Here is a 17,319-nt window from a genome sequence, read left to right on the forward strand (position 1 = left end):
TGGGATATTGGAGGGAAATGATTGTCAGCAACTCCAATCGTGTTCTCCGGTGAATTTGGGAGACGGGACGCAGTACACCTCCGTCAAGGAGGTCGAGACGCCGAGACACAGCTGGGGACCAGACTGGAGGGCGTCCAGCTGGCAGGCTGAGCAGGTAGGATGAATGAAACTGGAGGGTACCGGTGTGTTATATATTAGATGCAACGCAGTTCACAGCCAAAACAGTTTGAGAAAACACAATCACTTAACCCCGATACGGACAGTTCTTTTTGTAAAAACAAATAACGTAACTCCAAACTTCATTCACCAAACGGGCAGTTTAAAGTTGCCTTCCTGGTTGAGAACAGGAATATTTAGCACTTGGAAATTTGAATGACATTTTACAAATTAACTCTGCGTTCTCTTTAATACGGCATACCATTCACCAAGCTGCACCTTGATTTAGTGACAGTTTAGATTGTAGAGCTAATTCTCTTGGTAGCCGAACCCTTTAATACTCCTAACAATAATCTGCGATGGCTCAAGTCAGCCGTGGGTAAAAAATTTAATTATCGTGAAATTCTGTGCATCACAAGAAATCATCTGCATGCCAAATTTGTCTGGGGATACCACCAATGCCTTACTAACCTTATTTATTGCGTTTAATGTCTGGATCTTGAATCAATAACCATGGCAACCTTAAATCACTAGATTGTTCAATGGAGTTTGGTTGGTTTTTCATAGCAGAGTCGGCCATGTGTTAAAAAGGATATAACCCCACAGCACTGCGGGGGAAGGTGCCAGCACATTCTTAGGATGGATCATTGAACACGTCTGTGGCTCTTTAAGACTCCACATATTGGGTTACTTCATGTTAAGTGTATGTCACATCTGTGTAAAGGTCAGCTCTTAATTTTTTGAGTGGGAGGTCTGATAGAAATCAGGCAGCTGTCGTCAGCCCGACACTGAAAACTCAAGGTACATGACACAAGTGGCAGTGTTTTTTGGTGTTTTAGTTTTTAAAAAAAAAAAAAAAACTATCAGTTGTAATTACTGCAGTTTTTATGACCCTATTGTCTATCACAGAAAATATGCAAGCTCCCACCTCCAAGGTAAGGAGATTTTGCATCCCTTTTGTTCTGCTGATCAAAAGTTCAGCAGTGAGTCTTACTCATGAAATATTTATATTTATTCCCCCTTCTCCAAACAGCAGAGGACACAGTGAAGGACAATCCAGAGACCCACCCTTGCTGGATCATGGGTAACCATGCTGGCAAAGACAACCATGTCCCTACAGGTATCACAGCAATACAGATGCACATGGTGGTTTTGTTTTGGATTACAATCATGGAAACATTTCACTTTTTATAAATTCTTTTCAAAGGACAGATGATGAACAATACTGTTTTTAATTTGCTGCACTGCACATGCCCAGTTTTCTCTCACAATCTTGAACTGAGACATTTTTTTGATCCTTATACTGTAAGAATGACTATTTATAGACACTGTCTCCTTTTTTTTTTTCAAAGACAGAAAGTGCAACATTTTTTTGTTTGTGTCTCATTATGTGTTGAACTGGTTTGCAGTGGGATCAAAAGATAAGCCTTCTCACGTTTTTTATTCACGCTTACACTGAGAGAGGCATCAGCTGAAATATTTGCGCTTGTTTCTCTTCTGCATTAGAAAACAATACAAAGTCAGAATCCATACACTTAGAATAAATACAAAAAATGTAAACTTCTGAAGAACCAGTTTATTTTCAGTTGGAATAGCAGATTTAGCTGGCTTTAAGGTAAACAACTGAGTGCAGTGATTTTTCAGTACATTCCACTAATTCTAAGAAAATGCAAAGATAAATTCTGTTTATTGTAACATGTTGTTTACTGAAAGCGCATTCAGACATTGTAAAGGCAGCAGAAAGCATGTTTTGAACTTAAGCCCCTCAGGGGGGAGAGAGGGAAATCCAAACTCATTCAACCAAATGTTTTTACAATATTTTTTGTGTAAATGTATACCTGTATAAGGCTGAGTCATCAACTGAGGCTGCTGTAGAGATGAGAATCACAATTCCATTGAGTGATTCTCTGTATATTTACCCAAATGAAATTCTGGTGCGAGGCACTGTATGATGACTGAAACATTTCTTGGTACAGGAAGTGATGAATCAGAGCTGTATCTCAGAGGATTCAGTGAAAGTTGGATTCAGCAGCGTCAGATCTTTTAGCTTCTCTCATGCCTTCAAGTATCATTCAGTTTCAAAGCATCACAGCTGTCGTTGGCTCAGCTAATGTGCAAAATTGCCCCTGTGCGGCGGCGTTTACGCCATGTTTTCTAACTGGAGACATTCAGTCAATCGCTCGCTCTGGTTAATTCTCACTTACAGCTGTTTAAAATGCTGCCCCTGGCTCTCATCTCTCGGCTGTCAGTACGCAGGGAGTGTGCTCAGACCGGGGGATGAGAATAGCTCCACTGCCGTAGCCGAACAGACTACATCATGCTGCTGCCAGGGAAATGATGAGTCTGCAGAATCCTGCGGTACAACACAAGGACAAGGAGGGGAAGCATGAAAAGATCTGAGTCGTAGCAGGTGGAGCTCTCTGTAGCCTGCCAAAGTCTCAGTGCACTGCTTAAACGGCATTCTTTAAGCATCATACAGAACTCATGTAGCTCTAACATTAGTTGTCAAAGACCGGTGACACTATAGAGGATGTCATGATCTAGAAGCCAAGCCAAACGGATAATAATGCAGCAACGTTACTCACTACCAAATGTCTGAAAATATCTGCAGCACTGATGATGGATGTAATCGCCTGGTGGTAGCAGTGAGAGCAGCTGTTAGATAGTAGATCAGGGTAAAACTGCCTCTCTTCCTGGATCTAGCCACATGGGGGAATAGTGTGTGTGTGTGTGTTTGCTTGCCAGCCAAGACATTGGCAGGAGAGGCTTTTTGCTGCATCAGTCAGCCCAGGAGAGTAAATAAGGGAGCGGACACTGAGTGCTTACATCTGCATCGAGGAAAAGAAGAGGGGGGCTTTGCATTCAGCACATTTTTCAACTTGTATTAGATGATTTTAAAGCTCAGGGCAGTGGTGTTTTTCTCTTTTACTTCTATGCCTTTCTCTTTTTTTTGCTCCTCTTCTGTTTTACTATTTATTTCCCCCTCTCAGGTTCTCCTTTAGATTTCTTCCACACGCCTCCTACCACGCCCTCAGAGGCAGAGCTGACTGCCATGGCCTTATCCTCTGCAGCTTCATCTAATAAGGCACAGACGCCATCGCCGGCTGGCAGCGCCACCCCCTCCACCACCTCTCCAGTCGCAGACTGGACACAGAAACTGTCTGCTCCCTCTGAATGGGCCGTGATCAGCGTAGACAGCATTGCCCCCTCCGAGATAAATGTGAGCGATGCAGCAGCGAGACAGGGGAAGGCAACAATCAGCCCGGGCAGCCCGGGGTCTCTGCCTCCGTCCAGAGGATCACCGTCAGAGCAGAGCTGGCAGGAGAGAGATAGCGGACTGGAGCCGCAGCCTGCAGCAGAGAGAGCCGGAGAGGAGATGACCCTGGTTTTACTCAGTCTGATGGAGCACTACAGGGCCCCGCTAGGCCTGACCCCCAACACTGATGTGACCACAGGAGCAGTAGGTAGGCCCTCTATCATCATTGTTTTCTTTTGCTTCTTTAAAGGTGCTGTTGTTGACTTTTTTTGGAGACCAGAAGAAATAGCAAAAGCAGCAGAGTTTGTCTTCTCCCTCTGCTTAAAGTAGTTGTAGTTGTTGTGGTAAAGACCCAATTCCAAATCCCCCACTTGGACCTATCACTTGGCCGTACCCATCTGTTTTACACGGTGCTGCGTAAGCTAGCGTGTCCCCTTTTCTCCTGGGGATCGAGAGGTAGTGGTCATCTTGCCCTCCCCTGTTGTACTGTAAACGCAATGATGGCTGAAGCTCTTGGTAAGCGATCATCACCACCATCTGCTCCCAAAGACCCAGAGACCCTGAATTTTACAGGGTCATGCTCCAAAAAAACTGGATTCTACATTTCCCATAATGCATCGTTTGTTAGGCCTACCCTGCTGGTAAACGCCCACGCCTTTCCAACTCCACACCTCTTTTGGTAGCATGAGCTTTCTGTTAAAGAATGAAGTCATAAAGCCAGGACTGAGATAAACGTGATGATATCACAATAACAGCATCAGGGTCATTTCTCAGATTCTATAAAGAGCAACAAAGACTGTTTTTACAGACTGTGAAGTACTTCTACTGATGAGTAAACTGAACACACGTGTAACAACCGCTACCACTGCTTATATTCTTAATAGTAGTAATGATAATAACAGTTCTGGCTATATTCCATTTATGTACGATGATGCCAACCCTGGTATTACACACTCCTGCCCACTGGTAAGGCTAAATAGAATAGAGCCATCATTAATGTTCCTAAACCGGTCATTTTCCCCTTTTATTGAACCTTTTATGAAGCAGTGCTGTGTGTTACTCTCCTGTAAATAATGACTGATTATAGCTGTCAGACGTAATCAGACCTGGGTGCTTTTTTTTTTTTGTTTGGTTTGTCGGTCAGAGCTGCTCAGGCGCTTGATCACAGAGAGAGAGGAGCTGGTTGAGGAGGTGGACAAACTGAGGGAGACACTGAAGGTAAGTTGTCACTTCATGTCACATGGCAATCTCAAGCCTTAAAGGTTTACTTGAACCTCTCTCAGGAGGAGTGTCTCTTAAATTCTGATAACAGTGTTTCTTTTTCATTGCTCCTTTCTTTTCTCCTCCTACAGAAGGAGAGGTTGGAGTGGCATCAGTTCCAGTGTGACCTGCAGGTCGCAGGTGTCTGTGGCCGACCGGCTGCGGGTCGAGTCGGAGCAGGCCCTGGGTTTGCTCCAGGAGAGCCACAGGGCCGTGGAGGATCAGCTGGTCCGGGCCCTGAGCAGACAGCAGGAGAAGGACAGAGAGCTGGACAGTCTGAGAGCTGAGCACAGAGACGTCTGCCGCAAACTGACTGAACTCGCCCTGCAGCAGCAGCAGGAGCGAGCTGAGCTGGATGCTCTGAGAAACGCACGCAGGGTGAAAGACGTAACAGATGGTGATAAACAGGCAGAGAGACAAGACTCTGAGGAGGGGCAGGGAGAGGAAATCCAGAGAGTTCTGGAGGAAGCTGAAGCAGAGATTGAAGCTGAACATTTGGAGAAGCAGCAGCAGCAGCAGGAGGAGGAGGAGGAGGAGGAGGAGGAGAACGAAGCACATCCAGATGCGGAAACTAAAGGTGCAGGTCATGATCCTGAGAAGGTGAATGGATCAGGGAGCTCACAGCTGAGAGGGAAGGGAGTAGCAGAGGGATACCTTCGTAGTTTAGCTGCGCTGGAGAAGAAGAAAGAAGAGGGACAGAAGAATGGGCAGAGAGATCCAAGGAGGATTGCGATGCTGTCTGAAAGATCTTGGTGAGTCTACCTGAAAGTTCACCCCGCCCCACACAAGACAATTACATCAAAATCAAACATACACGTTTTTGTGTTTCAGGAGTTTATCTCGTCTTCCACTCCCAACTGACTCATCCAGTCAAAATGGGATCTCAAAAAACACAAGCACAACATTGCCACTATGCAAGGTACAACAGTTGCTGAACATGTTTATCAGGATTATCTCTAATCCGTCTAAATGACTGGGGAGGCGTTGATGTGATTGTTGCTGGCCTGTGTATTATTTCTTTATTCCAACAGAAAGAGGAGCCGACAAAAGGGAGAAGGATGGATCGCATTTTACAGCGACAGGACAGTTGGTCTAGCTTTTATACAGGTGAATTTAAACTTACCAAACCACCATTACATTTTTTGACAGCTTAGTAAGTGCACATTAATGTGACTTTGGCTGCATTTACATCTTGCAGGAAAACAGGATGAAGACCAAAGCTCGGATTCCATCAAGTAAGTCGCTGTTAATCATCTGTCTGTGGAGATTCTTCATCAGTCAGGTTGTATTTATCCAAGAATGGTTGAATCAAGGACAGTTGGACTTGGTTGTAGACTTCTTAATAACTGAAGAAGCCTCTTGGATGTCTTCAAGTATCTACAGCCAAGTCCAACTGCCCTCGATTCAACCCATCTTGGATCACTATTAGACACTCTTATTTGTTGATACTGACATGTCAGCAGCCCCTGAGACTGATAAATGTTTAGCATGAGTGAGACTGAGTAGCATTTTCCTGGCCACACTCTCAGGTCAAACGTAGCACACTTGAATCTGCAGAAAAAGCTTTTCTTGCAGATTAATTCTAAAGATGATACCTAAACTGTGAACAGTTTGTGCAGCTACCGCTGTAAACTAAAGCTAAACTTGGCTTTTAACTAACATACTGATTCTATATCTCCTGCATTATATTATGCTATTGTTTTAAATCTTATTATGTGTGGTTTTACTTTTCACTGTGCCATTTTATAACTGATTCTCATGCTCTTTGTTTAAGTGCTTCGTAACTATGTTAACTATGTTAAACATTGTCACTCAAATTACTGTGAACTGAAATGTTTTCTCGTCTTCCCAGACCTCAGGATGGTTTCAGTGCTCTGCTGAGGCGTCATGGCGGCTCCAGAAGAAACTCCCTGCTGCGCTGGTGCCAAAGTCGTACACAAGGTTATAAGGTTAGAGAGGAGTATTGAGATTTTTTTTAAAATACCTTTTTACAAATCAGATCTTCTCATAATTAATCATTTGTGTTTTAATGTAACAGCATATTGAGATTACAAACTTCAGCAGCAGCTGGGAGGATGGTTTGGCGTTCTGTGCTGTTTATCACACATATTTACCAAGTCACATCCCCTATGACAGCCTCAACCCAGGAAACAAGGTAAACAAAATGCAACATGAAACATGCAGATTTCTATACTCTGTGTTCAGTTCATTCACAAAGACCATTACCACAGGTTTAAATCTAAAAAAAACTTTTACAGAGACAGAAAAGGATATCAGTTATACAGACACAAATATCGATGATCTCCTGCATCATAAAAGAAGGCCATAGATCACTTGTACTCACATCATCGCTGTGGTCATGAGATCACAGTCAGACTGCTTCTGACTCGAATGCTGTGTTTTTACAGAGAGAAAATCTGGACCTTGCTTTTAAGACAGGAGAGAGTGTGGGAATCACAGCCACACTGGTGAGAGACTTTTTGTACAGTACTTTTCTAATATATGGTGCATGTTTTCCAAAATATTTTGCTTGAGATTTATGATTAGCTTACTATGTAAGTGGTTTACTGTGACAGCCCTGTCAGAAAGATTTACTCTCAGATCTCACAGTTGACAGTATCTATGTCCTCTGTTCATACAACCTTCATCTTTTCATGTTAACTGTGCGACAGACAGTGGAGGAGATGCTGAAGGCCGACGGGCCCGACTGGCAGAGGGTACTGGGTTATGTCGAAAGCATTTTCCGTCACTTTGAGATGTGAAGTCGTCTTTCTCTTGTCTTGCTCTTGGTCTTTCTTGATCATTTTGACTGGAGCTGAAGGACTGAAACGCTGTTGACCACAAGAGGGAGCTCTGAGCTCGCCAGCCAGAATTTCAATATTAGACTTTATGATATGAGATGATTTTATTTATCGATACAGTTTCCCCTCTCACAGACACGGCTCTTGGCTGACAGCCAGATGAAAGAAACTAAACAGTGTTTTGCCCTTGGAATACTTTTATTTTTCTACATACTGTACATTGCAGTCACACTGGATGATGGGTAAATATACACAGGACACAAAAATATTTAAAATACATAAGTAGCATAGCAGGTTAATCACCTGCTCAACAGTTACTTTCACATTTGTTACTGGGTGCTGGGTGCACTGGTTTTGCACTGTTTGCCTTTTTAGAAAAATTAGCACTTTATGATTAATGTAATGTGTGGTATTTTTAAGTGGATGGTTTCAGAATTTGGGGCACTTCTGTTTTATTTATCTTGACTAGATTAAAAAAAAAGAAAACACACATTTTAGTCAGAAACTTCTCCTGCCATGATACAGTGTTGTCATGTCTGCATGCACCAAAAACTAAGTCTTACAGAGCAAAAGGGAGCAGACATGAATCCAGATTTTTATATGCATATATGTAATGGTGATGTTTTAACCTTAAAAACTACAGAGACTGTCTGAGGAAAGTTGCCTTTGAGGAAATGTATATATGTAAATGTGTGGAATCCCATCAGTATTTTTAAAACTATGATAAATATATGAAGCTGTTGCTGACAAAGCCTTATTGCAATAATAAAGTTATGTATAATGTAAGTTATTGTTTTCTTTCCACCACATTTTCTCCATTAATATGACACACACAGATTCACAGAAACCATTTTTCATTTTAATATATAACAAAAATGACATTGATACATTTGACAGAATATAAAAATGGTATAAAAGATGGCATTAAAGGAAATGTTTAAGGTTCAATGACATAAGAAAATGGTAATGTAACATGTAACAAATACATACTGAAACATTTCAAAAGCAATAATTTAACAAGTTTTGCAAGGAAGCTTTAAATGAAACCATAATGTTGATAATGTATGTGTTTAATCTTTGCTGGGGCGCATTAGTGTATTGAGTTTGGAGCTAACTTTTCCATAATCTCTAAACTTGATCTTGGAATTACAGTGTGGTGACACAGATCCAAAGCATTAAATGAAAGTAACCTTGCAGTTGACCAATGAATGTACATAGTTCCTATGAAGCTGGAATGGCGCCACCTATAGGCGGTGTTGACAGAGGTGGCAGGAGGAGAGACTTCAGTTTAGCCGACATGGCTGCAATTTCAGGGTCCTGGGTTTCGTACATTTTCACCAGTCTGGCAAATTTTAGGACACCTGAAAGTGAAGCAGAGCTAAGATGATAAATCGTGCATCTACCCTGAATGACGTGCTGTTTCTGAGTAGAAGCATGTGGCAATTTTAACAAAATACAGTAATGTGACAGTATTGTTTGGTTGACCTCTGTCACTTTCCGGTGATAATGATACATACAGAAACATTTAGAGAAAGAAAATCATCTCTTAATTTCACTGTACCTCAATAAATAGCTCAGTAAATTCAAGAAGAAATTCTAATTAAGGCATCAGAGTTATATAAATATATATTTCCCAGCTCTAGTGAATGCTGTGATAAAATCTTGTTCGATGCCAGAATTTATTCTGTTTCTTGGACTCATCTGGTGCACACAGAGTACATCTGTAATCCAGAAAGCTGCCAACTAGAGTATATGCATACCTGTATGTGTCCTTTCTGCTTAAAACATCAGCATAAGCAACATAAGGCATGAGTGCCTAAATCTACATGTTAGTGCTAGAAAATGCAGCCTTACCCTCTCCTTCATTGTTGAATCCATAGGCTTTGATGACCTCTTGTTGTATCTGCGTGGCCACAGGAAGCACAAGCTGCAGCATCTTGCCCATGTCATTGCAAGCACTCTCTCGAGCCTCCTCCATCCGAGCCGCGTTTTCTGGTACCGAGAAGGCCTGAATCACTTCACTCAGTACCACTGTGAGATGAGACAAACCTCAGTAGTTGTCCTGCATATATGCGCTCCACCCTATTTCATTACAAGTGAACCCAATGAGCAAACACCCACCTACCAAAAGACAGTAAGATCATCACACCAACACAAATGACAAACACATGTATACAGTAACTAATCATACTAATTAGACAATGTGACAGTGACAGTATCCTAAACACATCTGGGTGTTATTCTAAATACAGCAAAAGAAAAATTCCAAAGAGCTGCTGGAATAAATCCTTGTGAATCCACTTTTTTTGTCCGACCAGTATATGGAAACAAGGATCACTGTAGAAATGGCCAAAAAGCTACAAAAAGTAACGTGTACGGCTCCAAACCAGATCTCCTCACCTCTGGTCTGTTCAACAGTCAGGGTGGGCTGCTGTGCTGGAGCCGAGGCCATGTCTGAGGAGGGAAGAGAGGGAATAACCAGATATTTACAGGAAAGAAAGAAACTGCTATAGATGACTAAGACAATACAGGACTGCTGCAGACAAAATTATGTATTTGCAGTCAAGATTAAACCACCTTGACCAAATATACTATTTAGTACCGCTTATATACATAAATAATAATGACAGTAATAATATAACACTGACTGATCATTCTGCATGATGAGCACTTTTATCTTTGATAACTGGAATAAATGTTGTTCCTAATACTGTTACTTAAGTGACGGTTTGAATGCAGGATGTTTACCTGTAATGGAGTATTTTCTAAGAGTGTGGTGTCTCCACTTTTACTTCAGTAAAGGATCTGAATACTCCTTCCACCACTGGTTTTGGTCTCTGTTAGGTTAGTTAACCAAACGTTAACTAGTCTTTTACAGTAACAAGGCGGGATAGAGGAGGTTTGTGATGATGAGCTGGACATTGTTGATGTTCGTTCATCGATTACCTTCTCTATCGACAGGTTAGAAACTGATGTTATCTAATGTTAGCTTAGGAGACTGCTACCGACAGCAACCACAACACAAATATTCATTAAAAAGAGTCACTGGCTACTGAGACATTCATGTATATAGGTTTGTAAACTCACCACTGGTGGAAATCACCTAGCTTGTAGCAGAGCTGTGAAATTTAGCCTGAAAACGTCACCTTTTACGACAGATGAACGCTTTTACGACATGACTTGCTTCTTTCCGGTAGACGCTGACGGCAAAGGTAAACAAACTTCTCTGCAAGCTAGTAGCTTTATTCAGTCTTTCCAAAATGTCACATTAAGTGTAAGTTAAGGGGAGAGACAGACAATATACATGTATTTAGATGTTTTTAAAGCTTAACCAAAGCAAAGCTGATATCAAGAAGTTTTTAATGAGTTGTCGTAGCAGCTGATTTGACACGCAAGCCTTACAACGAAAGTGAATATTTAGTGTCGATGGAGAAGAAGCTTGCCGAGTTCAGAGCTCGACGACAGGCTGAAAATGCTGTTAAAAAGGATCAGGACGCCGATCCACAGCACAGTGCACCGACTGTAGCTGCTGAGCCTGAAACAACATTAACAGCTGACAGGCGACAGACAGAAAACAACCGAGCTGCACCTCCATGCTCAGAAACCAAGGTAAGATCACCAACAAATAAACCACGAGTCAAGTGAGAGGTTGGCAACATATATTATTGGAATATTTTACTGTTGCATTACTGTTTAACCAACATGTTTTTGTTGCAGCTAGTTAATATAAGTGCTAATTTTCTGCCTCTGAAACAGCTTCACTCTGTATTGAAAGGCATGAGTACTCATGTGATGTGGGAACCGGGGGTTGTGTTTGAAATAATAGCTCAGAGCAGCTGACCAAATTTCTTCTCAGTTTATTCAGTGCTATTAGTTTCAGAGTCTTGAGGAGCTAAAATATTTGTTATTTAACCTTAAAAATATTCTTTAGAAAAACCTGAGGTTGTGTATGGCAGAAAAATATTTTTCTCTCTTATAAATCTGAATCATTTTGTGACCCCTCAGAACCATTGAGCCAGATTATGATGTTTACAATGTCTTCTCTGCAGGACCGCAGTGATTGGCTGTTGGACTCTGCTCTGGGAAGATGGCTGGCATCAAGAAAGTTTGTCATCTCAAACCTTATTTTGCTCAAAGTGCTGCTTTGGCTGGTGCTACTCGGCCTGTTTGTTGAACTGGAGTTCGGCCTGCCTTTCTTTGTCATCTCTCTCTTCTACTGGCTTTACGAGGGACTCCGTAGCCCGGCGGCCCGCGAGCCTGGAGAGCTGAGCGCTTACTCTGTCTTCAACCCAGACTGTCAGCCTCTGCTGGGCACCCTCACTGCGGAGCAGCTAGAGGGAGAGATGGGTTACAGACCTCTGGCTAACAGATGAAGTGCTTGTGATTTGCACATCTATATCAAATAATCTGGGTTTTTTCTTTTCAAAACATTTTTAAAAGAATTTACGGTGATTTAAAATTGTAATATCAGCTTATTACTGTCTGTCTAAAATTAAGAGTTGTCCACTTACACTCTTTTGAAGCAAGTCAAAGGAAGTTGGAGACATAAAACATATTAATGTTAATGTTACAGGGCAACAACAATCCTCACTACCATTTAGCTCATAATATAATGTGCAGCATTTTTCACAAGTAGGGCTGCACCTTTTTTTCCATGATATCTTTCAACATTAAACATTTGACATTTTCCTATACTAAATAAATGTGGGGGGGCTGTTCAGGAATGTGAATGGGAAGACAACAGCTGATCCTGACTCACATACAGAGACAATATAAAGGGTAAACTGCTGTTAATTTATTTGATAGAAATGCTGATTACTTGAAATTTAAGGCAGTCAAAGTTAAATAAAACATTTTGAAGAGTCCAATGTCTTGTCTCTTGGGAGTAGAACATTTTTACATCTTGTTTGGCCAGGAAAATAAATTGTTAAAGTAAGTGAGGGTTTAAAATGTTAATTTAAAACTGGGGATGGAAGTTTCTGGATAAAAGTAATGAAAGTTGAGCTTAATAGGAAAGCTTATTAGACACCATGTTAAGCAAGTCAGTTTGAGCCCGTCTCCCTCCCTTAAATCAAACACGACGAGCACTTGGACCCATTGTATGACATTTGTACAGAGAGTGCATGTTTTACAGGCAAAGCGAGATGGTTCACCCCCAGCCTCCTTTCACGTTTGCCTAAAAGCCGCTCGACCAGCCTATCACGTTTGATCGTTTTAGTTTAGTAACTAGGACGTGAAGTAGTGGCACACCCTCGGTATTTTAAAGATGGTAGTTGAGTTAAAGTCCTTGTTACCACCCTTTTTATGTGGGCGCAACGTGTCCCTAGCTAGTAGAAGTTGCTTGTCAGCTGAAAATTTAGCTGGGGAGTGGGTAGATAACAATCTTGACAGTTCATTGCGGCTCTTTGGAGGTCAAAGGTTCTGCATTTCCTGTTTGTCCTGGTTTCAAATTAGCAGAAAGTGGTGGCTGCCTGTGATAGATTGAGTAAGTATCTCCTCCTGTTCACTACTTTATCCGATTTTGTAACTGATATTTCGACATTTGCGGCGTAATATTTCAGATTCAGCTAGCTATCAACAGCATACATGCAAACTAGCATGAACTGTAGAGACTAACTGTTCGTTTGGACAGTTTACACGCTGTTTTATTTACACTGCTAGCATCATTGCTCGAAGATGCAAAGTTCCCTGCTCAGTTTTTAACTCTTCATCAATTAAATTCAGATGTATGATGGTAACAGTTGCTGTGCTGCAAATTAAATAACGATGTGAGTCCAGTGATTATTTAAACATTAGCCAAACATGATTAGTTCCGTTCGCTTATTTGTAAATTAATAAATAAAAAACACACACAATATTTAACTGGAATAAAAAAATGACCGTGCTGGTGAGATTAAAAACCTCAAAAGAGCCTGTAAGCTCATAACAGTATGATCTAAAATCGCACTTGATCATCATGTTTGCACAACGCACCAAAGATAGTAGTGTTCAATTAAATTTACAGTAGTGGGAGGAGTACTGAGAGTTTGAACTTAGCAATAAAGAAGCAATTCCACAATATAAGAGACAAAACCCTGAATAAAAGTCTTGCATTCAGAATTTTTAGAAATAGATGCAGCATTTTCAGTTATCACAGCTGTGGCCCTGTAGGTATTAGTAATGTATTTGAATGTGTCAGTTAAAGGTGTACTGTCTGTGTCTGTCTGTCAGCCATGTCTGGAAATCCTGCTGTGGTTATGCGGCTGGTGGCCTCAGCATACTGTGTGGCTGAAAAGGCTGGGGCCATTGTGAGGAAGGTCCTTCACAGTGGAGAACTTGGCATTGTGGAAAAGGTAGGACCCTGCTGTTTTCAGTTCTCAAATCCCAGAGAAGCCTGACCCAGACCGACACATTAAACAACATATACTGTGGAGATTTAAGGCAAGCTATAATGCTCCTTGCCTTGTAAGTTCATTACAGAGTGAGTTTTAACTCTCTCTGATTCCTGCATGTGCCCATTCACAGACAGGAGCTACTGATCTGCAGACACTGGCAGACAGACTGGCACAGCAGAGCATTTGTGCGTCACTGTCCAGACGCTTCCCAAAAATCACCATTATTGGAGAGGAGGTGAGTGAAACCAGTCCTTCAATATTATTCTGATTTAGAGCTTTAGACAGACGGTGAGGCAAAAGGCAGATGATTACACATATCTCTTGTTCTTGCAGGACCTTCCATCTGAGGAGATAAAGGAAGAGCTCATTGAGAATGGCCAGGCCGAGGAAATCCTTCAAAAGAGCTGTCCAGCAGAATATAGTGGGCTGAAAGAGGAGGAGGTAACCCCCAGTACATTAAGTGTGGTGTATATCTTCTATAACTGAATAATTGAACTGAATAAAGCAGCATTTTCTACACATCATACATGTTAAAAAATGCAGCTCAGTTGTATCAATGCATAAATGTATTGTGGTGTTCATTTTACTTTCTTTGTTTTCTTCCTTAATCTCAGCTTGTTGTGTGGGTTGATCCTCTTGATGGCACAAAGGAGTACACTGAAGGTAGGCTTTTCAAATATGCCTCTTAAGAATTCTGCCTCTACATATGTGTGTGTGTGAATGCTTGAATTTTGTTTGCTGCACTGTGGGCTGAGACTTTATTGTGAGCTATCCAGGAATTCACTGAACAAACACATTTGGCACCTCAGTGTCTCCACCATCTTATGCTGGAGACATCAAAGAAAAACACACAGTAGGAGTACATTCTGGTCTTGCAGCATGTTGTCAGTACCACTGCAGCTAAACTAACATTAGACCATGGAAGCTCATTCTTGGCTATGATAACAGTATGTGTGGCAAAATAAGTTCCACTCGCTCGTTTTTCTTAGTTTTTCAGCTTTAAGAAAGCACAACCTGAACCTTGTCTTTTAATTCAAATCAGCAGCTGCTCCTCATGTCATTACCTGTTGACTCTGTACATGCCAAAGTGTAACAGCATCCTTTTGGTTCAAAACTCTAATGAAACCCAATGATGTCATAAATGAGCGCTTGACCATTATTTAAACTATCCTTTGTTGTCTTTTTTGCTGTTAGTCTGTGTTGTTACATTGTAAGTTATAATTCATGAAAATCATTCATGAAGTGATGATCATCAGTTTATGTAACAAATTAACAATAATGCATAAAGCATTTTTGCTTGTAAAGTGACTTTGATTAATCAATTATTCAGTTACTTAATTGACTAATCATTTCAGCCCTGCCACATTTTGATACCTGGCCTGCAAACCTGAATTCATTTAGTTCCTTTTTGTTGTTAATTGGTTGCAGAATACTTTCTCTGCTCCAGTTTGTTGGGTTGCTTTCTGGCTCTCGGCTCTCAGAGCTTCACTGTCACTTTCACTTTTTCTTTTCCTTTCTTTGTGTGTCTCGGCCTCTGCTGTCTACCTCTCTCTCTCTCACTCACTCGTGCTCTCTCTCACTCGCTCTCTGCTGGCCCCAGCATCAAGGTGTCTCCATCACCAGACTGAGGTCCAGATACCACACAAAGGGTTGGACACCTCTCAGCTTCACAGCACAGCTCTCTGTATGGGTGACAGATAGTGACAGTGATCTGACAGCGTTGAACATGAATTATTCTGGACCAATAAAATTTCTCTGTATAAAGTTAATATATAAACTGAAGACTGGCTGCAGCAGAATTTCATGTTTGCTTAGCGATTAAATTCAGTTTTGCTTCAGCTTTGTTGCGTGGCCTCCAGCTAACATCCTGCTGTTTTCTGACTTCAGGGCTCTTGGATAATGTGACAGTTCTTATTGGTATTGCTTATGGAGGCAGAGCTATTGCAGGTGTCATCAACCAGCCTTTCTACAACTACCAGGTACAGACCAAACTAAATGACGTCCTGTCACTGAGTTTTAAAACACTCTGGTTAATTCAGACTTTTTCAGCTTGGAGCAGGAGCAGATTTGGGAAGAACCATGTGGGGGATGCTGGGACTGGGCGCCTTTGGATTTCAGCTGCAGGAAGTCCCAGATGACAGACGAATCATCACCACCACCCGTTCCCATAGCAACAAGTTGGTGACTGACTGCGTAGACGCCATGGAGCCACATGAGGTTATAAGAGTGGGTGGTGCTGGAAACAAGGTGAGATGGAGTTAAAGATTTAACACCGAGCTTGTGAAAGTGTAAAGTAGAATTTTAGTCCTTCAGTTCAACCAAAAGCTCTGTCATGAGTAGAGATGACTTGTTCATGAATTATCAAATGCTATCAAGGTTTCCGACCTGACCTCAAAATTAAACTGAGACTTTTTACCTTGAAAGGTTTTTTTTTTAGGAACCTAAAGTCAGTGCTTTTTAAGACTTTTCAAGACCCTGGTAGTCATTTTTGGCTTCTCAAAATCATGATCACTTCTGATGAACAATTCTAACATTTGACACTCAAATGTTGGCAAACTGACAAATGTTTTGTACTCTTCCTAAATTAATGTTATTATATTAATGGATTAATCAATTGGGTGGGATTTTATTGCTGCAAAGTCAAGAGTCTGTCATCGTCTTGTAAGTGAATCTGCACTGGAAACTTATTGTGTGTAAACAAAAAAAGACATTTTAGCAAAAACGCTAGCAGAACACCAAGCAAAGAGCCTGCTGGTGTGAAGAACGACTGTTTATTGTGTCTCTCTGCAGATTATCCAACTCATTGAGGGAAAGGCGTCTGCTTATGTCTTCGCTAGCATAGGATGCAAGAAGTGGGACACCTGTGCTCCTGAAGCCATCCTGCACACAGTTGGAGGTAAAAACTGTAATTTATACCTCAGCACATTGGGAGTATTCAAATACAGAAACATGTCCTCATATACAAACTGTAAGAAGTTTTTAAAACAGACTATCCATATATTTTATTGGTGGGCATCTGTACGTTAAACTTTTAACTGGTCTTTGTTTGCTAAATATCTCCTTTTTTTCTTTTGCAGGTAAACTGACTGACATGCATGGCAATGCATACCGCTATGATGCTAACGTCAAGCACATGAATTCTGCTGGCATTCTCGCAACACTACGGAACCACGACTACTACGTCAGCAGAGTACCACAGTCAGTACTTCAAGCCCTCAAGTCAGACTGAGGTCTGTCTAAATCAGAAAACACACTAATGTTCCACTGCAGGGGCTTTAAAATCCATCCATAGATGAGGTCCTGTGTCAGAGAATGTCATAAAATGTATTTTTTACAAAAAACTACACTTTTTACTCAAAACTTTAATATCTGATTTCAGTGTTACTGTTAAATGTTACATAAACAATACATTGTTTATTCTCCTGTTGAAGACTTGAACATGGTGATTTCAGGCATTTCACACTGGGCAGAG

The 17,319-nt window shown here is 41.3% G+C and overlaps 4 protein-coding genes across 6 annotated transcripts; 3 read left to right on the top strand and 1 right to left on the bottom strand.

The window, feature by feature from the left end:
• Nucleotides 1-515: 515 nt before the first annotated feature.
• LOC108873463 (cytospin-B) lies at nt 516-8,259 on the top strand. The gene is made up of 13 exons (XM_018661634.1): nt 516-535; nt 1,066-1,091; nt 1,190-1,276; nt 3,147-3,620; nt 4,557-4,647; nt 4,765-5,424; nt 5,504-5,591; nt 5,704-5,779; nt 5,871-5,907; nt 6,525-6,621; nt 6,711-6,827; nt 7,081-7,140; nt 7,345-8,259. Exons 1-13 carry the CDS (start codon nt 516-518, stop codon nt 7,432-7,434), a joined length of 1,923 nt encoding a protein of 640 aa, XP_018517150.1. The 3' UTR covers nt 7,435-8,259.
• Nucleotides 8,260-8,310: 51 nt separating this feature from the next.
• Nucleotides 8,311-10,651, bottom strand: grcc10 (gene rich cluster, C10 gene). 2 transcript variants are annotated; one of them, XM_018661651.2, is made up of 5 exons: nt 10,561-10,605; nt 10,222-10,310; nt 9,874-9,927; nt 9,328-9,504; nt 8,311-8,834 (listed from the first exon to the last, which is right to left on the bottom strand). In XM_018661651.2, exons 3-5 carry the CDS (start codon nt 9,923-9,925, stop codon nt 8,695-8,697), a joined length of 369 nt encoding a protein of 122 aa, XP_018517167.1. In that variant the 5' UTR covers nt 9,926-9,927; nt 10,222-10,310; nt 10,561-10,605; the 3' UTR covers nt 8,311-8,694. The 2 variants fall into 2 exon arrangements, with proteins under 2 accessions (XP_018517167.1, XP_018517166.1); XM_018661650.2 differs by lacking the exon at nt 10,222-10,310 and having other exon boundaries at nt 10,561-10,651.
• Nucleotides 10,652-10,665: 14 nt separating this feature from the next.
• Nucleotides 10,666-12,341, top strand: saysd1 (SAYSVFN motif domain containing 1). The gene is made up of 2 exons (XM_018661649.2): nt 10,666-11,082; nt 11,523-12,341. The coding sequence occupies exons 1-2, from the start codon at nt 10,900-10,902 to the stop codon at nt 11,844-11,846; spliced, it is 507 nt and encodes a 168-aa protein (XP_018517165.1). The 5' UTR covers nt 10,666-10,899; the 3' UTR covers nt 11,847-12,341.
• A 147-nt stretch (nt 12,342-12,488) lies between these two features.
• Nucleotides 12,489-17,277, top strand: bpnt1 (bisphosphate nucleotidase 1). 2 transcript variants are annotated; one of them, XM_018661646.2, is made up of 10 exons: nt 12,489-12,958; nt 13,684-13,805; nt 13,978-14,082; nt 14,181-14,288; nt 14,462-14,510; nt 15,448-15,531; nt 15,735-15,826; nt 15,897-16,094; nt 16,638-16,743; nt 16,925-17,277. In XM_018661646.2, the coding sequence occupies exons 2-10, from the start codon at nt 13,686-13,688 to the stop codon at nt 17,074-17,076; spliced, it is 1,014 nt and encodes a 337-aa protein (XP_018517162.1). In that variant the 5' UTR covers nt 12,489-12,958; nt 13,684-13,685; the 3' UTR covers nt 17,077-17,277. The 2 variants fall into 2 exon arrangements, with proteins under 2 accessions (XP_018517162.1, XP_018517163.1); XM_018661647.2 differs by lacking the exon at nt 15,448-15,531 and having other exon boundaries at nt 12,510-12,958.
• The last annotated feature ends 42 nt before the right edge of the window (nt 17,278-17,319 follow it).

The sequence above is a fragment of the Lates calcarifer genome, linkage group LG7_1 (genome assembly GCF_001640805.2).
Source record: "Lates calcarifer isolate ASB-BC8 linkage group LG7_1, TLL_Latcal_v3, whole genome shotgun sequence".
Classification (NCBI taxonomy): Eukaryota; Metazoa; Chordata; class Actinopteri; family Centropomidae; genus Lates; species Lates calcarifer.

Excerpts from the sequence above, each read along its gene's own strand:
- bpnt1 (XM_018661646.2), top strand. The coding sequence starts at position 13,686 with ATGTCTGGAAATCCTGCTGTGGTTATGCGGCTGGTGGCCTCAGCATAC. Across the intron at positions 14,289-14,461 it reads GTGGGCTGAAAGAGGAGGAG|CTTGTTGTGTGGGTTGATCC; the intron begins GTAACCCCCAGT and ends CCTTAATCTCAG. Across the intron at positions 16,095-16,637 it reads TGGGTGGTGCTGGAAACAAG|ATTATCCAACTCATTGAGGG; the intron begins GTGAGATGGAGT and ends GTCTCTCTGCAG.
- LOC108873463 (XM_018661634.1), top strand. The coding sequence starts at position 516 with ATGGCTCAAGTCAGCCGTGG. Across the intron at positions 536-1,065 it reads ATGGCTCAAGTCAGCCGTGG|AAAATATGCAAGCTCCCACC; the intron begins GTAAAAAATTTA and ends TGTCTATCACAG. Across the intron at positions 5,780-5,870 it reads TTGGTCTAGCTTTTATACAG|GAAAACAGGATGAAGACCAA; the intron begins GTGAATTTAAAC and ends TACATCTTGCAG.
- grcc10 (XM_018661650.2), bottom strand. The coding sequence starts at position 9,925 with ATGGCCTCGGCTCCAGCACAGCAGCCCACCCTGACTGTTGAACAGACC. Across the intron at positions 9,505-9,873 it reads GACTGTTGAACAGACCAGAG|TGGTACTGAGTGAAGTGATT; the intron begins GTGAGGAGATCT and ends CTCATCTCACAG. Across the intron at positions 8,835-9,327 it reads ATTCAACAATGAAGGAGAGG|GTGTCCTAAAATTTGCCAGA; the intron begins GTAAGGCTGCAT and ends CTTCACTTTCAG.
- saysd1 (XM_018661649.2), top strand. The coding sequence starts at position 10,900 with ATGGAGAAGAAGCTTGCCGAGTTCAGAGCTCGACGACAGGCTGAAAAT. Across the intron at positions 11,083-11,522 it reads CTCCATGCTCAGAAACCAAG|GACCGCAGTGATTGGCTGTT; the intron begins GTAAGATCACCA and ends TCTTCTCTGCAG.